At 51.7% G+C, this 17,568-nt stretch overlaps 1 protein-coding gene across 1 annotated transcript in view; it reads right to left on the bottom strand.

Moving 5' to 3' along the window:
* Nucleotides 1–446: 446 nt before the first annotated feature.
* Nucleotides 447–17,568, bottom strand: part of LOC100350278 (glutamate receptor ionotropic, delta-1) — a 328,379-nt gene continuing 311,257 nt past the window's right edge. The window contains exons 11-12 of the mRNA XM_070057980.1: nt 16,187–16,427; nt 447–5,650 (exon numbers count right to left, since the gene is read on the bottom strand). Of these exons, the coding sequence (XP_069914081.1) occupies nt 5,222–5,650; nt 16,187–16,427 (670 nt within the window). The 3' untranslated portion in view covers nt 447–5,221. The remainder of the gene's footprint in view (nt 5,651–16,186; nt 16,428–17,568) is intronic.

Here is a 17,568-nt window from a genome sequence, read left to right as displayed (position 1 = left end):
CGTTTTAGATCCTTGATCAAATATAAGTTGGCTGTAGATGTTTGGGTTGATTTCTGGTGTTTCTGTTCTGTTCCATTGGTCTATCCATCTGTTTCTGTACCAGTACCACACTGTTTTATTACAACTGCCCTGTAGTATGTCCTAAAATCTGGTATTGTGATGCCTCTGGCTTTGTTTTTGTTGTACAAGATTGCTTTAGCTATTCGAGGTCTCATGCTTCTCCATGTGATTTTCAGCATCATTTTTTCTAGATCTGAGAAGAATGTCTTTGGTATCTTGATTGGTATTGCATTGAATTTATAAATTGCTTTTGGGAGAATGGACATTTTGATGATGTTGATTCTTCCAATCCATGAGCATGGAAGATTTTTCCATTTTTTTGTGTCGTCTTCTATTTCTTTCTTTAAGGTTTTGTAATTCTCATCGTAGAGATCTTTAACGTCCTTAGTTGGGACTTCTTTGCACATTTCAGGGATTGTGGTGACAAACCAGGATTTGGTGACAGGAGAGTTGGCGGTGTGCCCCAGGCCCTCCAGCAGGAGTGAGGCCTACTTTGCAACAGGCACACCCTCTGCCTTGGTGGCTGATTGCTGAGTGCTCCGCAGCTGATTGCTTTGTAGGAGCTGTGCGCAGGGCAGGGAAGCACTGACACAGCCTCTTCCTCCCCTGCACTCTGCATCCCAGCTCTGATGGACAGAACACCACCTGCACGCAGTACCAAGTGCACTGCTGCTTGCTTTTAAACTCCGCGTGCATGAGCCTGGCATGGTGACCATGCCTGTGGGAACCTGAGTGCAAGTGCGCATGCCTGTGTCTGTGGATACTTGTTTTGGGTGTGGCTAAGTCTGCATATGTTGGGGGAATGTTTAGTTTTCCTTCGGGTTTGGACTCCTGGTTGCCCATGGCAACTGTGTACTTGAATCTGTTAGCAAGAGAGCTCCCCCTGACTCCCACTGTATCACTCACCCTAAGTGACCTCAGCCTGTCTGGTGCCCATTCTTCCACCTTGAAGACACTGGCAACTGCACATTTCCATGGTCAGCATTTTTCCTGCTGCAGAGAGAATTCCTACTCTCTCTAGAGCTCAGCACTCAGTGCCAAGTTCAGAGGTGAAAGACCGAAAGCCAGGGAGGGAGGTGGTCAGAGGTATTGACAATGATCACTTCCTCTTTTATAGCTGCTAGCTCCCCTGAGTCACCTGGAATACGTGCACTTCTCCCACAAATAATCTCTTCTGACTAAATGCCACCACTGGGAGGAAGAAGCATGACAATGATTAAAGTTCCTGGCTCAGAAAATTGTTACTTATCTGAGTTTCTTGGTAGGAAGGGTGAAGGTAATACCAGTCACACATAATTCACATAATCTTCATTTATTGAAAACAACCAATGGCAGGAAATAAAAGCATGTTTGAGATATAAAAAGTGTGGCATTAGGAACAGGAATGCTGTCTCTTTCATTGTGTCCCTTGCAAAGAAAGGTCAGTGAAAAAAACATTTGAGCTTTTATCTAATCTTGTGTTGCTAAAAGCTAGGAGCACAAAACAATGCTTTAGTGAAGACATAGGACGTATGTGCTAATTTGTGAACCTGTTTTGTGCAGTTTGCAGAAAATGAAGGAACCCCTTCTGGTGGAACCAGAATGTCACACAGTGAACCCGGGTTGTCTGTTAGATGTTGTCCATCTCAGTTATCAAATTTATCTTATCTGTAATTCAACTCAATGATTATTAAAAGGCAGAAGCCACAGAAATGAAGAACTCACCCATGTCATTGCAGCTGTTCATGATTGAAAAGATAAAGATCGGGTATGGACTGAGTTTTGTCTTGGTGTGACCTGGGGGTGTGTATGGAATTTAGGAACTGGGTTGCTTCTTCCCAAGAAAACAGTCCTTCAACAGTTCCTGTGTGGCTCCCACTGTCTGTCCCCTTCCTCCCACTCCAGTTTGAGGGTTTTGGCCCCAACAACGGAGGAGCCCATCAACGGTGCACAGAATGAGGCCCAAGAGCTGGCCATGCCCCTTTAGCTCCTGCAGGTTGAAACCTTGGCCAACCTCTGCAGGCCAGCTTGGTTTAGCCCAGGATTCACAGTGGTACTCTTTGCCCCACAGAGGCCCTGAAGCCAAAAGGAAGAGTGGGGCATCAGAGGTGGGGCCTGGGTACAAAGGCCTGTGGGAGTCAGGAAAGAGGTCTCGACCCCCGGGACATGAGCACAGGTAAAGGGTGTCCCCTGCAGAAGGGTGAGGACCAAATATTGCGGAGCCAAGCTGCTGCTCCTGCAAGAGTGAGTCCCTCAGCCTGAGACCTAACACAGGGAACCCCCTGAGGGCAGAGCGCGTGGAGAGACGAGAGAACTGAAGTCAGATGTGTGCACTAGAGTGCTCATTCCACCGGCTCAGTCTGTCCCACACACCATCCCCTGGGTGATATCAGGGGACCCCATATTCCCTGGGGGTGAGGGTGGTGTGTCTCCCACCCCTGAGTGTAGCTGAGACCCACGTGGGAAGAGGAGCCCCCTCTCGACTGTGCCTGTCAGTGGGACAGGACTCAGTTCACCACGGCAGCATGCCCAGGAACAACCAGACAGCATTTCTCCATCCCAGAGAATAAGAGAGTAGGGAGAAAAGACAAGTTTTATTATTAAACAACTTTAATCCAAATGCTGATTATTATTTGCAGTGTCTGAAGGCACAAAATATACCTAAAATGTATGGAATAGTCTAAACAGAGTTATAAATCCAAAGAGCAAAGCATGAAAAAAAAGGTACATTCTGAGCGGACACAGAAATCTGAGTTGGGAAGAACCTTGTTGTTTTGCCTTTTTTTTCCCCTAGAGAACTTGCTTGAATATCAATCATTTCCTCTCGTGCCAAAGGTAGGAAGAAATTCAAAAAATAACAAACACGGTGAAGAATAACACCATGAGGTGTTAAGGATTTTGGAAGCAGAATATTTTCCCCTTGAAGATGCTGGTCTCTTTCCCTCCCTCCCTCTCTGTCACACACACACACACACACACACACATACACACACACACACCTCCCTCCCTGACACCCATTCTAAGCAAAGCCATCCAAGACAATGTCCATATCCATGGAATATTCCAGAAGACTGCTCTTCTTGTGGGGAGGAGGGGCATACTTGGGTGTGAGATAAGGCAGTGAGACCAGAGTCTGATTAAAAAAATAGAGAGATTATATATATATATGTATATATATATGAAAAATTGACCATCCATCCAGGGTGATGGTGCCCACTGGGCTTTGCCCCACGCAACCTGGCTCCAGGTCCACACACTCTGACTAGAGACATGTCAGTGGATGGCCCTGGGGGCACAGATGTCAGGCCCTTCTCAGCATCCACAAATAGCATACATAATTATAAACAGTGTTTTCCTCAGGGTGCTTTTAGCTAACTGTGTGATACGGGCACTCCTTACTGTTCAGCCAAGCCACTCGGGACTTTAGGAAGGACATCAGTCCCACACTAGTTATCATTGTCACAACATATCTCTTGAGCCGCTGGACAGGGCTAAAGAATAAGCAATCAAGAGGACTTAGTATTTCTCCACCACCTCAGCCCCAGGCTCTCGGTCCCTGAGTGCTGCTGGGGCAGAAGCCCCGTCCCCTGGGAGCCAGGTATGGACTAGGTCCTCCAGGTGTCAGAACCGCCTTTCTCTTCAGAGCTCAGATTCCGCCAAGGACTCCATCCTGATGGTTCTTTCCCAGGTTCTGTAGTTGAGTTGACCCATAGAGGCGATGGAGGGAGGCGGGGCTGTCAGGCTGTCCCTGCCTCACCAGACAAGGTCTTGCAGCGTGGAGCCAGGCCTGGGAGTCTCACAGGAGACCAGATGCCCTCAGCAGCAGAGCCCCTGCTATGGGCTGGATCACTGCTTGAGGACTGCTGGTCTGGAGAAGGCGGTGTAGCCAGGCCAGGGGGCTTGAGCTGGGGTCTGGCCCAGTTGGGCAGATGACCTGAATGGCTTAAGACCCAGAACAGGCTTGTACATTTGGGATCACCAGAAACCTCCCTATGGTGCTGTGAGGTACTTGTCTTCCTATCATTCAAGGACATGCTGAACCTTCCCTCCCAGGGGCACAGGCTGCTTCCTCTCTTCTGTGTTTCCTGGTTTCCTCACTACCTGGAGCACCCATCCACCCACCTAGTGCACCTCCCCCAGCTCCTCCCAACAGAATTCTTTAACCTAAAACCACAGCGCTTCTACTCCCTGCATCTGTGAGCACCCTACCCTTTCTCCGGCCCCATCTCTGAGGAATCATCTTCTTCTACTGGCATCCCAGCCCTCCACCTCTTCTGGTCCACAGAACCAACCACACCTGGCACCTCTCTCTGCCCATGAACCTTGCAGCCAGCCAAGCCCACTTCTGCCCTGCTTCCCTGAGACCATCATGGGGCCTGCCCTCCTCTCTCTAATCTTCTATCACTGGCTGAGTCTGCCAAATAGGAGAGGAAAGTAAAACACAAGCCAACCAGAGACACTAGTGCACATTGCACTGAAATGCTCAGAGACAGTTAGGTCCCTATGTGCAGCGTCTCGGGGCTCCTGTGGCTGCTACACCCTGCCTGCTGTGACACAAGGCGAGGTCCCAGGCTGTCACAGATTGCCCAGCACTGGCCTGTGTCCAGGGTCCCTTCTCTGTCCCAGGCTAGCAGGAGAAGTTGGTCACTCTGCAGCACAGTGACCTAACGGGCCAGGCCAACGCTGGCTCCAAGCTCATTCTTTATCTATGCGAGGGAGAGTAAATGAGGATCGGGAGCCAGGGGCCAGGGAACAGCATGGGAAGCTGTGGTTCACAGCAGCAAGCAGCATGGGGGGCTCCTGTAGGCCCTCCTCTATCAGGAAGGGGTCCTCCTGTGATTGCCTCTCCTGCCCTCAGGCAGCCTGAGGAATAGGGTTTCCTTTGGCACTTCAGAATGATCACAAGGAATTTGCCTTTTTATTCATATAGAACAAAATTTACAAAGTCATTCGTACAGTTTTTGTGTTTTTTTTTTTTTACTGACTTCGAAAATTGGGAATATTCAAAATACACTTTTACCCCACTCCATTCTGTCATTATTTACATATATGTACAAGAAAAATGAAAGTCTCTGTGTGTGTGTGTGTGCATGTGTGTGGTGTGTGTGTGGTTTCTTGTATTAAAAAGCTCTGCTGGTCGGGTGGGTGGGTGGACGGGCGGGCGGGAGGGCAGGCGGCGCGGTCAGATGGAGGTGCCGTGGGAGGTGTCCAGGGCCTCTGGAAGTACGCCCCCAGGCACAGGCTGGAAGGACATGGGGATGGGGGTCTTCACCGGGCTCTGTCGGAACAGCCCCCCGTTGGGCGACCTGTGTTTGCACTGCATGGAGGGCATGGTGGCCGCGGTGCTCAGCGGCAGTGGCAGGCTGCTGCTGGGCCCTGTGGACAGTGTCCGGCTGGTGCCGTGGCTGCTCTGCTCGGGCAGAAAGGTGCTGACTGACAGCTGCGTGTTCTGGTACTCCCGAGTGGGCTCCAAGGCCTGGCTTGGAGCCAGGCCCCCCATCTCCAGGGCCGAGAGCTCAATGGAAGCTGGGGAAATCTGCTTGTGAGCAATGTCTTCATCCATGAGGCTGTTCATGCGTCGGTGCACCTGCTCCAGGTTCACCTCTTTGTCCTGGAGAGAAAGCACAGGAAGGTCAGGGCGAGCCTCACCGTGAGTTGCATCTGGTTTGCTACAAACTCTGAGGCTTGGAGGGCCTGTTGGGCGGCAGGTGAGTATCCCCACCTTACTCGCCACCTTTCAATTCCACGGCCAACCTGGTGTGCTCTGGGGGGACCATAGCTTAGAACATGATCTGCCATGGGGTGAAGTCCCTGCAGGCAGGCCTAGGCCATGTTATGCCTTCCTTCTGTCCTCAGCTTAGAGTCACAGCTGGGCCCAGAGCCAACCCTTGTGACAAGATAGGATGCTTTGAAGAACTGGAAGAAACAGGAAGAGAAACAAGGTGTCCCATGGGACTAAAGGGACCAGTGCTGGAGCTTCGAACATGCCCTGTATGTTTGCTACTTCTTGGCAGGATCATCTTGCCCTACGCTGCAGGGGTCACAGGTTCAGGAGGGTGGGTCCAGTGACAAGCCATAGTCACAAGCACCCTCTCTGGGGAGGGGGAGCAGAGGGGTGAGCTGACCCTGGACTCATGATACTCTTCATGGTGGGTGGTGTCACAGAAAGTCATTTGGTTTGCTCATTTATTAATCTGTTCAAGAAGGGAAATAATTTTATTAATAATTTTAATATTAATAATAATTTAATATTTTTAAATTACTAATATTTTCATTAATCTGTTCAAGAAGGAAATAAAGCATAGTGAATCTCCCTTCTGACAACTTGACAATCTGCCTACAGGTAGCCATCTCCTCTCTCAGGTTCCCCCAGTGAGGTGAAGCACAGGATCAGGTACCCAGCAGGCTGGCAATGCTATAGCTCCCAGGGAGGTGAGTGGCTGCAGTCCTATTTGTAGGTTGCCTGGGTGCCCACGTAGCAGTCAAGGTTTTAACTGACAGCTTCCCAGCCCTCCCTCAAGCTCCATGAGCAGCACCATGTCACTTCTCAGCTCTGAGACATAACGTCACAGGCGAGGTTGATGTGGTGTACTGGAGAAACTCCTCCCCCTATCCACCTTGCAGGGAAGTTAGAAGTACAAAAACATTTAGAAACCCTGAACATGTCAAAAAAAAAAAAAAAAAAGAAAAGAAAAGAAAAAGGAATCATGAAAATCTAACAGCCACTCCAGTGACTTCTTTAAGCTCCTTTGGGGCTGGTGTGAGGGGATTTCCCGCAGAAGAAGGTGACCCTGGGTGACTGGCAGGAGTACGCCGGTCACAGGCCCCACAGGCATGTCTCAGACAAGAACGGAAAGACCCTGCAGTTCCCCCCATGCCCTAACACGGCATGGAGAAGGGGGGGTGCTATTCCCTCCACACCTTTGTGAGTTCATGGTGAACAGTTTGGCTTCTGGTGGGAACCTGCTGTCCCAGAACACTGACAGCATCCATAAGAATACGGAGAGGTCATCCCAGGCCAGGAGGAAATCTGAGTGTAAGAGATGCACCAAAGCGTGGAGGAGACAATGGGATGCGGCTCAATCTTGCAGGAGGAGATGACATCAGAAATCATTGGCAAGGCCCCTTAGGCAATGCTCCAAAGCCCCACACAGACAGAGCTCACTCAGATCATTCATGCTGGGAGGCCAGCTCTGTCCTGGGGGCACCTCTGGGTGGCAAGTGCCATGGGTGAAATAGCTGGAGAACAGGTGCATCTGTGCCAAGGTGTCACAGCCTACTTCAAGACTGTGTAAAAGACACTCCTTGACGATGATGGGGTTACAACCTGATAAACTCCTCGTAAACTGACAATGCTCTTAAGTAGGAAATGCACCGAATCCAGATGACCTATTACGGTGCAGCCCAGCTCTGCCACACAGCACACCTAGAAGTGATGGTTGTTCCCCTGGCAACCATGGAGCCCAAAGAGAGGACTATGGCTTGCACGTCCCCAGCGTGGGAAAGGTTCAACATCAGAACTTCCAAGTTTGGTTTCTATTGAATGCCCATCACTCTCACCATGTGAAAACCCCAAGTCAAACCATTATAACTCAGGGACTGTCTGTCCATGCAAGCAAGCAAGTTCAAATGCTTCTCTGAATGACCTTCCACCCTGGGTAAGCTGGCTCTGTGCAACTCTGCCTCTTTCTGCATGGTAGGTCTTTTTGTCCCCCATCCCCCGTTTTGTGTTCATCTTTGCATGTGAAACCCTTTTCACAGTATGTTACAGCTGTGAAGTTGGGTGTTAGAGGCTTGGGGCCACTCAGCATCTGAGGCTTATTTGCTCTCAAAAAATTACTCTCCCCACAGGACAAAGGTTTGGCAGGTAACTTAACCACTTAGCCAAGAGGTCTGTGATGCACACAAGGATGACAGGCCTGAGTCTGAATCCTGGACAAAGAGATAAAGAGACAGAAACTGGTGGGAGTTTCACTGCGCAGCAGCAATGCTTCACCCAACTTTCTGCCCCACAGCCACTCTCCCTGCTCTTGACTCCCAGGCCTCCCACCAGCCCTGTGTCTTGCCCAGTTTCAAGCCTGCAGCTCCAGCCTTCTCACGGCTGCTGGGAATTCCTTCTAAGCTTCTGATACAGGATACGGTCCATTCATCTGCATTAGCCAAAGGTAGGTGAATTAGATCTGGGTAAACTTTCATATCCACAGTCTATGCTCTTCTCCAAACATAGGACGGGCACGAGAAGGGCACCTGAGTGCCTGGGAGCTGGAGAAACAGAGAGAATTGCAGATCCTTTTAGGGTTTAAGACGATAACCTTTCCTTTTCTGCAGTTAGCAAAGCTTGGAGCTGTGGGGAGCAACCCGGACTAGACTAAGTTACTGGAATTAAGACTTATTCTATGCATCTGCTCTCCCACAATATGGCGCTGAGAAGGGAGAAGCAGCTTCTACACAGCTGCCTCCAGTTCAACCAATAAACTGTAGGACCTGCTCCTGATTGGAGGAGAGCAGCGTACTCGGCGTGTGGGTAGCAGAGTTGGGATTGGCGGAAGAGGACTATAAAGGAGGAGAGAGACAACATGCACCAGGAACATCTAAGGGGAACATCTATCTGAAGGAACACCTGTGCAGCCCCCGAGAGAGCCGGCCGGCGGTGTGTCACTCCCCCGCGGAAGTGGGGAAAGTGGCAGGGGGAACCGCCCTTCCACGGAGGTGGAAGGGACGGTAGCCAACCCGGGAAGAACCAGCAGCAAACCCGGGAAGGGCCGAGCAGACAAAAGAACAGCGCAGGGTCCTGTGTCGCTCCTCCACGAAGAGGGGGAGCGACAGGAGCAAGCTGCCCAGGCCAGGTGCCATCACTGCAGAGCCCCGGTTTCCAGGGGAGAAAGCTGATGCTCAAGTGACGCTGGGGGTCATGGGAAGAATGGGTCTGTCCAACGACTTTGTCCTTTCCTTCTGGTTCCCCTTTAGGATTTTTCAGGATGGAAAGACGGAGTTTACGAGTGGAGCAGTTTGCAGAGGGGAGCAAGTGTCCTGGTCCCAGCTGTGCTCACTCTGAACTCTGGCTATTAGAAGGGAGGGTCTGGCCTTTTCCTCAGAGTCAGCTGAACACTGGGCCAGGATGGGTGTTCAAGATGTGCCTCCCCCACCCAACCTCCCACTCTGCCAGGGCTCGGAGAGAGAGAAAGGTTAACTTCCTGTCCAAGAATGGCTCAGGGAGGCAGGGAGCTGGGAGCAGAGGGCAAAGAGCAAGGAGCCCTTGCTACCCAAAGCCAGTGAAATAAGCATAAGGAAGGCTCTGGAGGAAGAGAAGCCAACCAAACCATCTGGAGAAATATGTGAGCAAGAGAGGGTCCCCGCATCAATGGCTTCCTCATTGGAGCACAAGGAGGGGGGCTGGCAAGGGTGGGGTGCAAGTGTCGGGGGGGGGGCACAGGCAGTGGTCTTGTGTAATAAAGGCCCCTGTGAGCAGGTGATCAGGTAATAGCAAAGGATTTAGAGTACCTCAGAGTCAGGATTACCAAAGGAGAAAAGAGCTTGAATGGTTCCTTAAATGCACATATTTTCCCTTGCCTCAAATTGAGGACAGATGGAGCAGTTTCAGGGACTGCTAAGCCGTGCGGTGCGAATCAATTCCCAGTTGTGTTTATTCATTAGCCTTTGCCCTCTCCTCGCCAGGACGCACGGAAGATGTCCACACACCAATTGGACCATTTTCCAGGAGAGCTTCCTGTGCCAAACACCTGCCAAGAAACCCACCCTGCCCCCACCAGGAGGATCTCATTCCATTTGAATCCCATGATTCCTGGTAGCTCCGACACCAAAGCAAACCCTGGGAGAAGCAGTTACATCACGAGCGCCCTCTATAGGGTGTTCAACTGGGCAGGAAAACGAGTTAGCATGAAAGCAGATGTCTCCCTGTCATTTCTGGAAAATGAAGGCAGCCTGTTGCTGCATCTCACCCGGCATCTTCCTACCGCTGTGTCTACAGGGATCAGACAGAGGCACAGAGAACAGGAGACCCTGGAAGCACTGTCTAGTTCCATCCCCTGGGGCCACAGACTTGACTCTGTACACACAGTCTCATCTGCCTGCACCTGCTATGTCTCTGGCCAAGCAAAGAGGGCAGAAGTCATCAGCCTACTCAAAGGCAGAGGCAGGAGTGATTGAAATAATTATCTTTTAGACAAAAATGGTGCATTTTATTATGTTATGCAAATTCAAATAATAGGCTTTTTTTATGTGAACTACACCAGTTTACATCCTCATTAGCCCAAGGTTCCGGTGTTCAGCCAGGTAATGACAGGTGTGGAAAGAGACTTGGAGACTTATCGCTATGTTCATTAATTGACTACAGGTAACTGACCTAGTCGAACAGGCCTGAATATGACATAAAACTCACTGACTGCATTTACCCAGGAACCAGCTGGATTCCAGCTCTGCATTTCTCATCCCACATGAAAATGACGACAGATGTACCAGCACAGGTTACTGGGGACCCTCCCTCAAGCACTGCCTTGCAGGGAGATAAAGTTCTGTAATTAAGCCACTGTTCACCAACGTGGAAATAATACAGTGTGCTAGAAAACGGTAATTAACTAAACTATCATCTGTGTAACAGCCTGGCACACATGGGACTCGTTAGAACTGACTTTGTTTGGAGTTCACCAGTTCCTACTTTAAGTTGGGCAGGAACAAAAGTGGGGATGAGGGACTTCCCACCTCACAGGGAAGGTTACTGGCGACATTCTCTTGTTAACACTGAGACCAGCTAGGTGGCAAATGAGGGACAAACAGCTGGGAGAAAAGCCACCATCTTAAGTGTTGTCCAGTGATTTCTCTGATTCCAAGGGCGGGAGTCTGAGAGCCATGCTTGGGTGAGAGCAAAGGGGCTGAATGTTAAGTTGATGAGGGCGTCTCTGGAGATGATGGGCAGTTATTCAAAGCATCATGCCAGAGTTTTCATCAGCTCCTTTGCAGATGTCATGGGAGCAGGCAGTGGAAGAGGGGAGAGCTCCGTCACAGGAGCAGCAGGTGTACAGAGGAGTGAATGGAGGCTAGGGGTGAAGTGACTCAGTCAAGGATACACAGTATCAGCACTCGCATCTACCCAGCTCCAACACCTTGGCTCTGTTCCACAAGGCCTGGTGGTCTGTTCTCAGTTCTGCCTTGGGAGCTTATCGTGGGCCAGTGCCTTTCACTGTCACCAGGATATCAGAGGCACATGTTGAGATTTTAGAAAGTACAATTGTCCGGGTCTCCCTAATACAGCCCACGGGGGATGGGACCCAAGCATCTCTACTTCTACAAAGCTCCCGCGAGGGTCACCTGGGATGCAGAGCCATTGATCCAGCTGCAACGACTACACAGCAATTCCAGACCCATTCACTCATTCCAATAAAAGCTTTGGAGCTTCCTGCTACCAAATGAGTTGATGTCCTTCGAAAAACATCCATCTTGGTCCCTGGCACACTCAAGATTCTTGGTACTTCAGTTATATTCATTACCCCTTAACGAGAGCTTCTACTGTTGCAGAGAATGGGCAAAGGGAATGCAGTGGTGAGGAGGCACCTGTGGACTTGTGTACAGACAGGCAGGTGGACAGTGATCAGCAATGGGGAATCGCACTTAGCAAGGGAGGCAGCCAGTTGTGGTGGTCAGGGGAGGCTTTGTCCAGTGAGCTTGTTCTGAGCCACACAGTGGTCTAGGACTAGAAGGTCCTGGGCAAAGGTCCAAACTATGCATGCTCACTCTCCTTCGTTCTCATGCCAAGCTATCTGATCTCAGCAACATGGCTGTCAGGCCTGGCTCAGTGTTTAGCAAAAGAGAGGAACTGGAGCTTAGAGAATGCAGATGGCTCGCCAGGTGCCAGCAACCAGGCCCAAGGGAGAACTGAGTCACACCCTTCATTCCCCAAGCCCTCTGAAAAATGCCAGCCAGGGTCCTGTGCTTCCTGGATGGAAAGTCCATTGATGGACTCTTGATGCAAAGTCCATTGCCCTAGCCTTGCAATGAGCCTACTTCTAGGAGGCAGCAGGTGTCCTGAAGTGGACACATCACATACAGGCTAGCTCTCCCTTTAGCTGCTTCTGAGCCCCATTTCTCCAGAGATAAGGATGCCTTCATAGAATGTTCCGGAAGATGGTTAAGAAGATACAAGTGGCATAGGATGAGATCTGCCTCCCCTCTAACCTTCAGTGTCCACCATCATGTCCTTGTGTGTGTGTTGGGGAGAGGAAGGTGCATGACAAGCAGCCCCTTGGTCACCAATAACCAGCACATCCCCTGAGCCTGGTATTTCTCTAGGCATTCTACACACCTTCCCAGGCTGACTCCTCAGTGCAACCCTGCTGAGTGGTCACGCACAAGAGGTGTCAGGTGCAGAAGAGAACATCTCTACATGGAGTAGAAGAAGGCATCAAACAAGGGCGTGGTATTGAAAGAAGAGTCCCAGGAGAGCGGTGCTGTGGGACATGCAGAGAGATGCTGGCCCAGGGCCAGAGGAGAGGGCCCAGCTGCTGCTCCCCCCACCCCCTGCCACCCAGCCACCCTGGCCTTGGTCAGCTCTTGTCTGCCATGAACACAGGGACTGGGGAGAGCAGAAGCAACAAGAACTGCAAGCTCCCAGCCCGCGACAGATGATTCATCCCTCACTCCTCATGTCATCTCCCATTTGTGCAGTTCTCATCTTTATTTCATGAATATTTCATTCTCCCTGCAATGGCTCCACAGCCCCCATAAATCTCGCGGGTGGCTCTTTACCGCCTCTGTGGAGCATGGTGCACTCACCTGCATTGGGGAACTACATAATCGTCCGATTCCTTAGGAAAAATACGAGCTCAAATCCACATGAATATTAAGGGGTTGAACACACATTACTACCCTTCCCCGAGCAGGTGTCTAAACTCTGAAAACATCCCAGAGCAAGCCATTAAACACGACTTGGGCCCCACCCAAAGACAGGTTTCTGGCTCATAAGAAATACGGCACAGGGCCCCAAAATGAAGCATCCGAAGAGTAGCCAGACACTTTCACCTAATTGCAAAAGCTGCTCCATAAACCATGAGCAGCCAGCAACACAAAGTAGCTCAAGATTAAATATCATCATTAGTTTTTGAAGGTTTTAAAGACATGCTTCTACAACAGTATTGTTTCAACCCCTTTCCTGGTTCATACTCCTGATGCCACCAGGTCCAGGACCCCTGATGTGGCCTGCCTCCTTCTCCCGCCTCTTCTCCCCACATCACCTGCCTCAGGTGCCCATGTCGGTCCCCAGAGCTCCACACTTCGTCTTCCCTTTGTCTACCCAGCCCCAAATACAACTTCCTATCTCAGTGCCACTCCAAGGATTTGCCCCAGCCCTACACCACTTAAGCCCTAAAACACCAAGCCCCAAGAAGTCCTGATGACCCAGTATCCTTGTTATCCTGGCTGGATGGCCCCCTGCACATTCATGGTACCTGCTGCTCCCTTCAGCCCTGATCCACAGGACAGAGACTGCCTGGGAATCCTCTGCCCACCTGCCTTTGATAAGGTGAGCTCCCTGAGGGCAGGCTCAGCCTCCATAGGATGCTTATTAAAGAAAGAAGGGCAGGGAGACAGGGAGGGGAGATTTCACTTGAAAATTGGAAACTCCAATAAAGCCAGTGAAAGATGGGCTGTTTCCATGCAGCTCCTTTTAGCAACACCCAAAAGGGCAGAGGGAAAGGTTGTCGCGGCCTCTGCCCATCCCGCTGCTCTGCAGGTCCTCATTTCTATCCAGAAGCAGCTGGGTGCTGGGGCAGGAGGCCCCATATTTTGGAAGCAGGACCAATGTGTTCAACCTCTTGTCCTTGAGACCCTGGGCTTAGGCAGAAGCCAGGAAGGAAGACAGGATGCTGGCCAGAAAGGAGCTGTTCCTGACATCTGGGTCCTCCCCTGGTCTGTTGATTTGTCTTTTTCCTCTACCTTCCTATCCACAGCTGTCCATCTCCCTCTCTCCCTCTTGCTCTCTCTCTCTCTCTCTCTCTCTCTCTGGTTGTCTGTTTTGTCTCTGTCTGTCACTCTTTTTCTCCCTCTGTCTTTGTCTCTCACATACACCACAGGTGTGCATACACCCCCCCCCAACAGGTCCATCTGTCTGTCTTCTCTTCCTCTCTCTCTCTCACATCCCCATGACAACTGAGTCTGGGTTGCTCCAGGCTGGAACTGTCACCATTTTAGGGGCTGTGAAGGGCCATGACAGAAGGCAGACAAGGACTTCCGATCCAGAGAGCTGCCTGTTCCTGCACCCGCCCCCAGAGGATGTGCTGCAGGGCTGGGCCTGAGCTTGTATCCACTCGCTCTGCACCCCTCTGCTCCCCACGCCCCTGGCCCGGGGGGGTGAAGAACACCTTCATGTTAGCAAGAAGCTCACCGGCCAGCAGTACCCTCCCTTGCTCCTCTGACCCAAGGGGTAGCAGAAATGAGGCTGCAGACCTAGGAAAATGAACACGTCCCAAACACACCTGTGCAGTGAGTGCAGTGGGTGCCAGCTGGAGGGCCCGTTTCTCCTGTGCTCCCTGGTCCTACGAGGGGTGGCTCTGTGGCCACTGCACCCCTGCTGCCTGCAGATGCTTCTGTGTACAGTGACCTGAGCGGTGGCAGCGGATGAAGTGCCCTGGCCATGGGATGGCAGCACGCACATGACACACAGGCTGGAGGGCGAGGTGTGCATGGCCCTTCCTTGACAAAACCCATGCATCATGTGCCTCCCCATGACTTCTCCATCCCACATTTACAACAGCAGAAGCAGCTGAGGATGGAACGGAGAACTTCCTCTCGGTGGATTTTGCTTCCTTCCTGGCCTCTTGTGGTCCACACGCACTGGAGGAGGCAGCAGACCCAGGCCTGGCATTTCCTGTCACACAGCTACACAGGAGGCTCAGAACATCAGAAGCACTGAGCCAAGCAGTGCCCTACTTCCAGGGGAAACCATACAAGACAGAGCACCCAGTGCCTGGTGCTAGCGGAGAGTGCGGAGAGGCAGGGGGGAGAGGGTGGGATGGCGGCACTGTCTTCCCCCAGGCCCCTGGACTGGCCTGCAGACATGAATGGCAGCTGTGGCCCTGGCAATGCACGAGGGCGTGGCCCAATCAGAAGAGAGGGAGCTGGCCTGCTCTTACTGTTCGCCCATCCCACCCCCTATACTAGGATATCTGAAGCCGCCCACCTCTGAAGCCATTTTATAAACTGTCACGGGTCACCTGAGCCTCTGGGGAAGACAAACATGGGCCAAAGGAAAAGGTGTCTTTGGATTCGGTGCTGATTGCTTTCCTACTTCCCTGTGGCGACTGAGATCTGTCTGCACCAAGGGCACCAGCCCGTGAAGCTGAGTCTCCAGGTGCAGCTAGGCTGTCTGTGTGTGTCAGGCAGGGGGAGCCTGTGGATGGAGGGGCTGTGCTTGTGCTACGGAGGCCTGGATGCAGGGTTGTGTCACTCTTCCCTCCTCTCTTAGGGGAGCCATCCCTAGAGCACCCTGGTACAGGCTTGATTTAAAAAAATGTAAAATGAGCTTGAAGAAGAAAAACAATGCCCAATGAGCAGGAAGGTCCAGGGGCCAGAATCGGCCTGCGGTCAGTAGGTCGGCACACCTCGGGGAGGCAAGTGTGCCCTGAAGCCCGCCTCTGGGTGGAGTTACAATGTCCCCTGAGCTGGCTGAGCCCTGGAGGGATGGGGCCCTGAAGGGAGGTGGGAGAAAGGGTTGATGGGGTAGGGGCACAGGGCCCCCTTACACCCTGGGAGAAGTCAAAGAGGACTAGGAAGGGATGCAGGGTCCTCTCTTACCCTACAGGTGGTTTGTCCAGGTCAGGGTGGAGGCGCATGGGCGGGGCAGGGCAGGGCAGGGCTCTCTGGTGCTGCCCACACTGTACCTGCTCTATGGATAAATACAGGACTTTAGTGCCCAAGGCTGGCAGCTCAGCGTGCTGCTCAAGCATGAAAACATCCCTTATACTATTTTCTCTTGCTTTCAAGATAAAACAAAGACACCACCCCCACCCCCTATAAAACACAGCTGTCTGCACACAGAGGGGTGAACCCTAGCTGGAGGAAAGCTGCCCACTGCACGGCTCAGGGTGGCCCTCTTGCCTCCAGCTGCACGGAAGAGAGATGCAGGACCCAGGCTACAGACCTCTTTGGGGCTCTCCTGGTGGCATCGGTTGCTGTTCCACCACAACTCCAGGGCAGCCACCAGGCAGGCAAGGAGGAGGCCGATGGCCAGGATGCAGAAGACCCCAGCAAAGCTGTGCAACTTGAGAGATTTGCCGTCGGCCTGGGCGCTGGTGTGGCTGGTGAGGTCGCAGCGGCCAGTGTGTGGCCACCACTTCTGCTTGAGTACATCCAGGTCCCCTGTGTCCTGTAGCTCCAGGATCCTGCAAGACACGACATAGGTGAGCCACAGCCACTGACTGCCCCCGTTCAGCCACGGGGTCCTGGCTAACCCCTCCAGAGGACAACCTTGAACTTCCATAGCAGCTCTCTGCTCAGCACTCGACCTCTCCACATTGCAGGCACACAACCCTCCAGAATATGCATTGGGTCTGGCCACTGCCTGCCTTTTGCACAGGCCCACTTACCTCATTCCCTCTGTCCCACTGCCCATGGATAGCCAACAACAAAGCACAGAAGGCCCTTTGTACGGCATCTGGGGCACACACTCAGGGTAGAGTTGAGAAACAGGGGTGACTAAGCAGTGACTAAGAGGCAGGCTGGGATGCCCTCATCCCACACTGGAGTGCCTGGGTTGATTCCTGCCTCCACTCCTAACTCTAGCTTCTTGCTAATGCACACTCTGGGAATAAACAGGCAATGGCTCAAGGAACTGGGTCCTGGCCATCCACGTGGGAGACCTGGATTGAGTTCCCAGTTGTTGCAGGCATTTGGGGGCGTGAACCAGTGAAGGGAAGCTCTCTCTTCTTCTCTTTTTCTCTGCCTCTCAAACAAATAAATAAAGATGGGGAAATACAGAATGAGAATGAGGCCAACATTGACTATGGATTCAGGGTGTTCTTGATGACACAAATGCTTTCTTTGAAACCTCAATAATTATATCCTACGTCTGTCCTAGCAGAACTCATCAAATCCTCCACTCATTTGCTCATTTGATCTGAGCAGCTTCTGTATGTGCCAGGTATGAAGTTCAGCATCACCCTTTAAACAGCTAGAGCCATGGTGCAAAGGCAGAAGCTGGGATAAATACAATGACATGGAAGAAGAGGCCCCGGGGAAATTGCACTGCGTGGGGATGTGTGGCTCGGACTGGAGGATAGGGAGGAACTCATGGAGGAGGTGACAGGAAAGGGAAGCCTGGGGGAATGGATCATAAACTAGCTCCTACTGGTCTAGCACATGCTGGGGGCCATGGAGCATCTTCAGTTGGCAAACAGGGCTGAATCTTCCTGACCCTTGAGTGGTCATGAATTTCCATTTAGGACAGCGAAGCAAATCGAGGCCCAGGATGGGTATTGGATAGGCGAGAAGAACTGCCCCCAGAGAGAGCTGTGTGTGTCTGTG

The sequence above is a fragment of the Oryctolagus cuniculus genome, chromosome 15, assembly GCF_964237555.1.
Source record: "Oryctolagus cuniculus chromosome 15, mOryCun1.1, whole genome shotgun sequence".
NCBI classification, from domain to species: Eukaryota; Metazoa; Chordata; class Mammalia; order Lagomorpha; family Leporidae; genus Oryctolagus; species Oryctolagus cuniculus.
The sequence above is the reverse complement of the archived record's forward strand: the minus strand, read 5'-3'. Positions and strand labels throughout refer to the sequence as shown.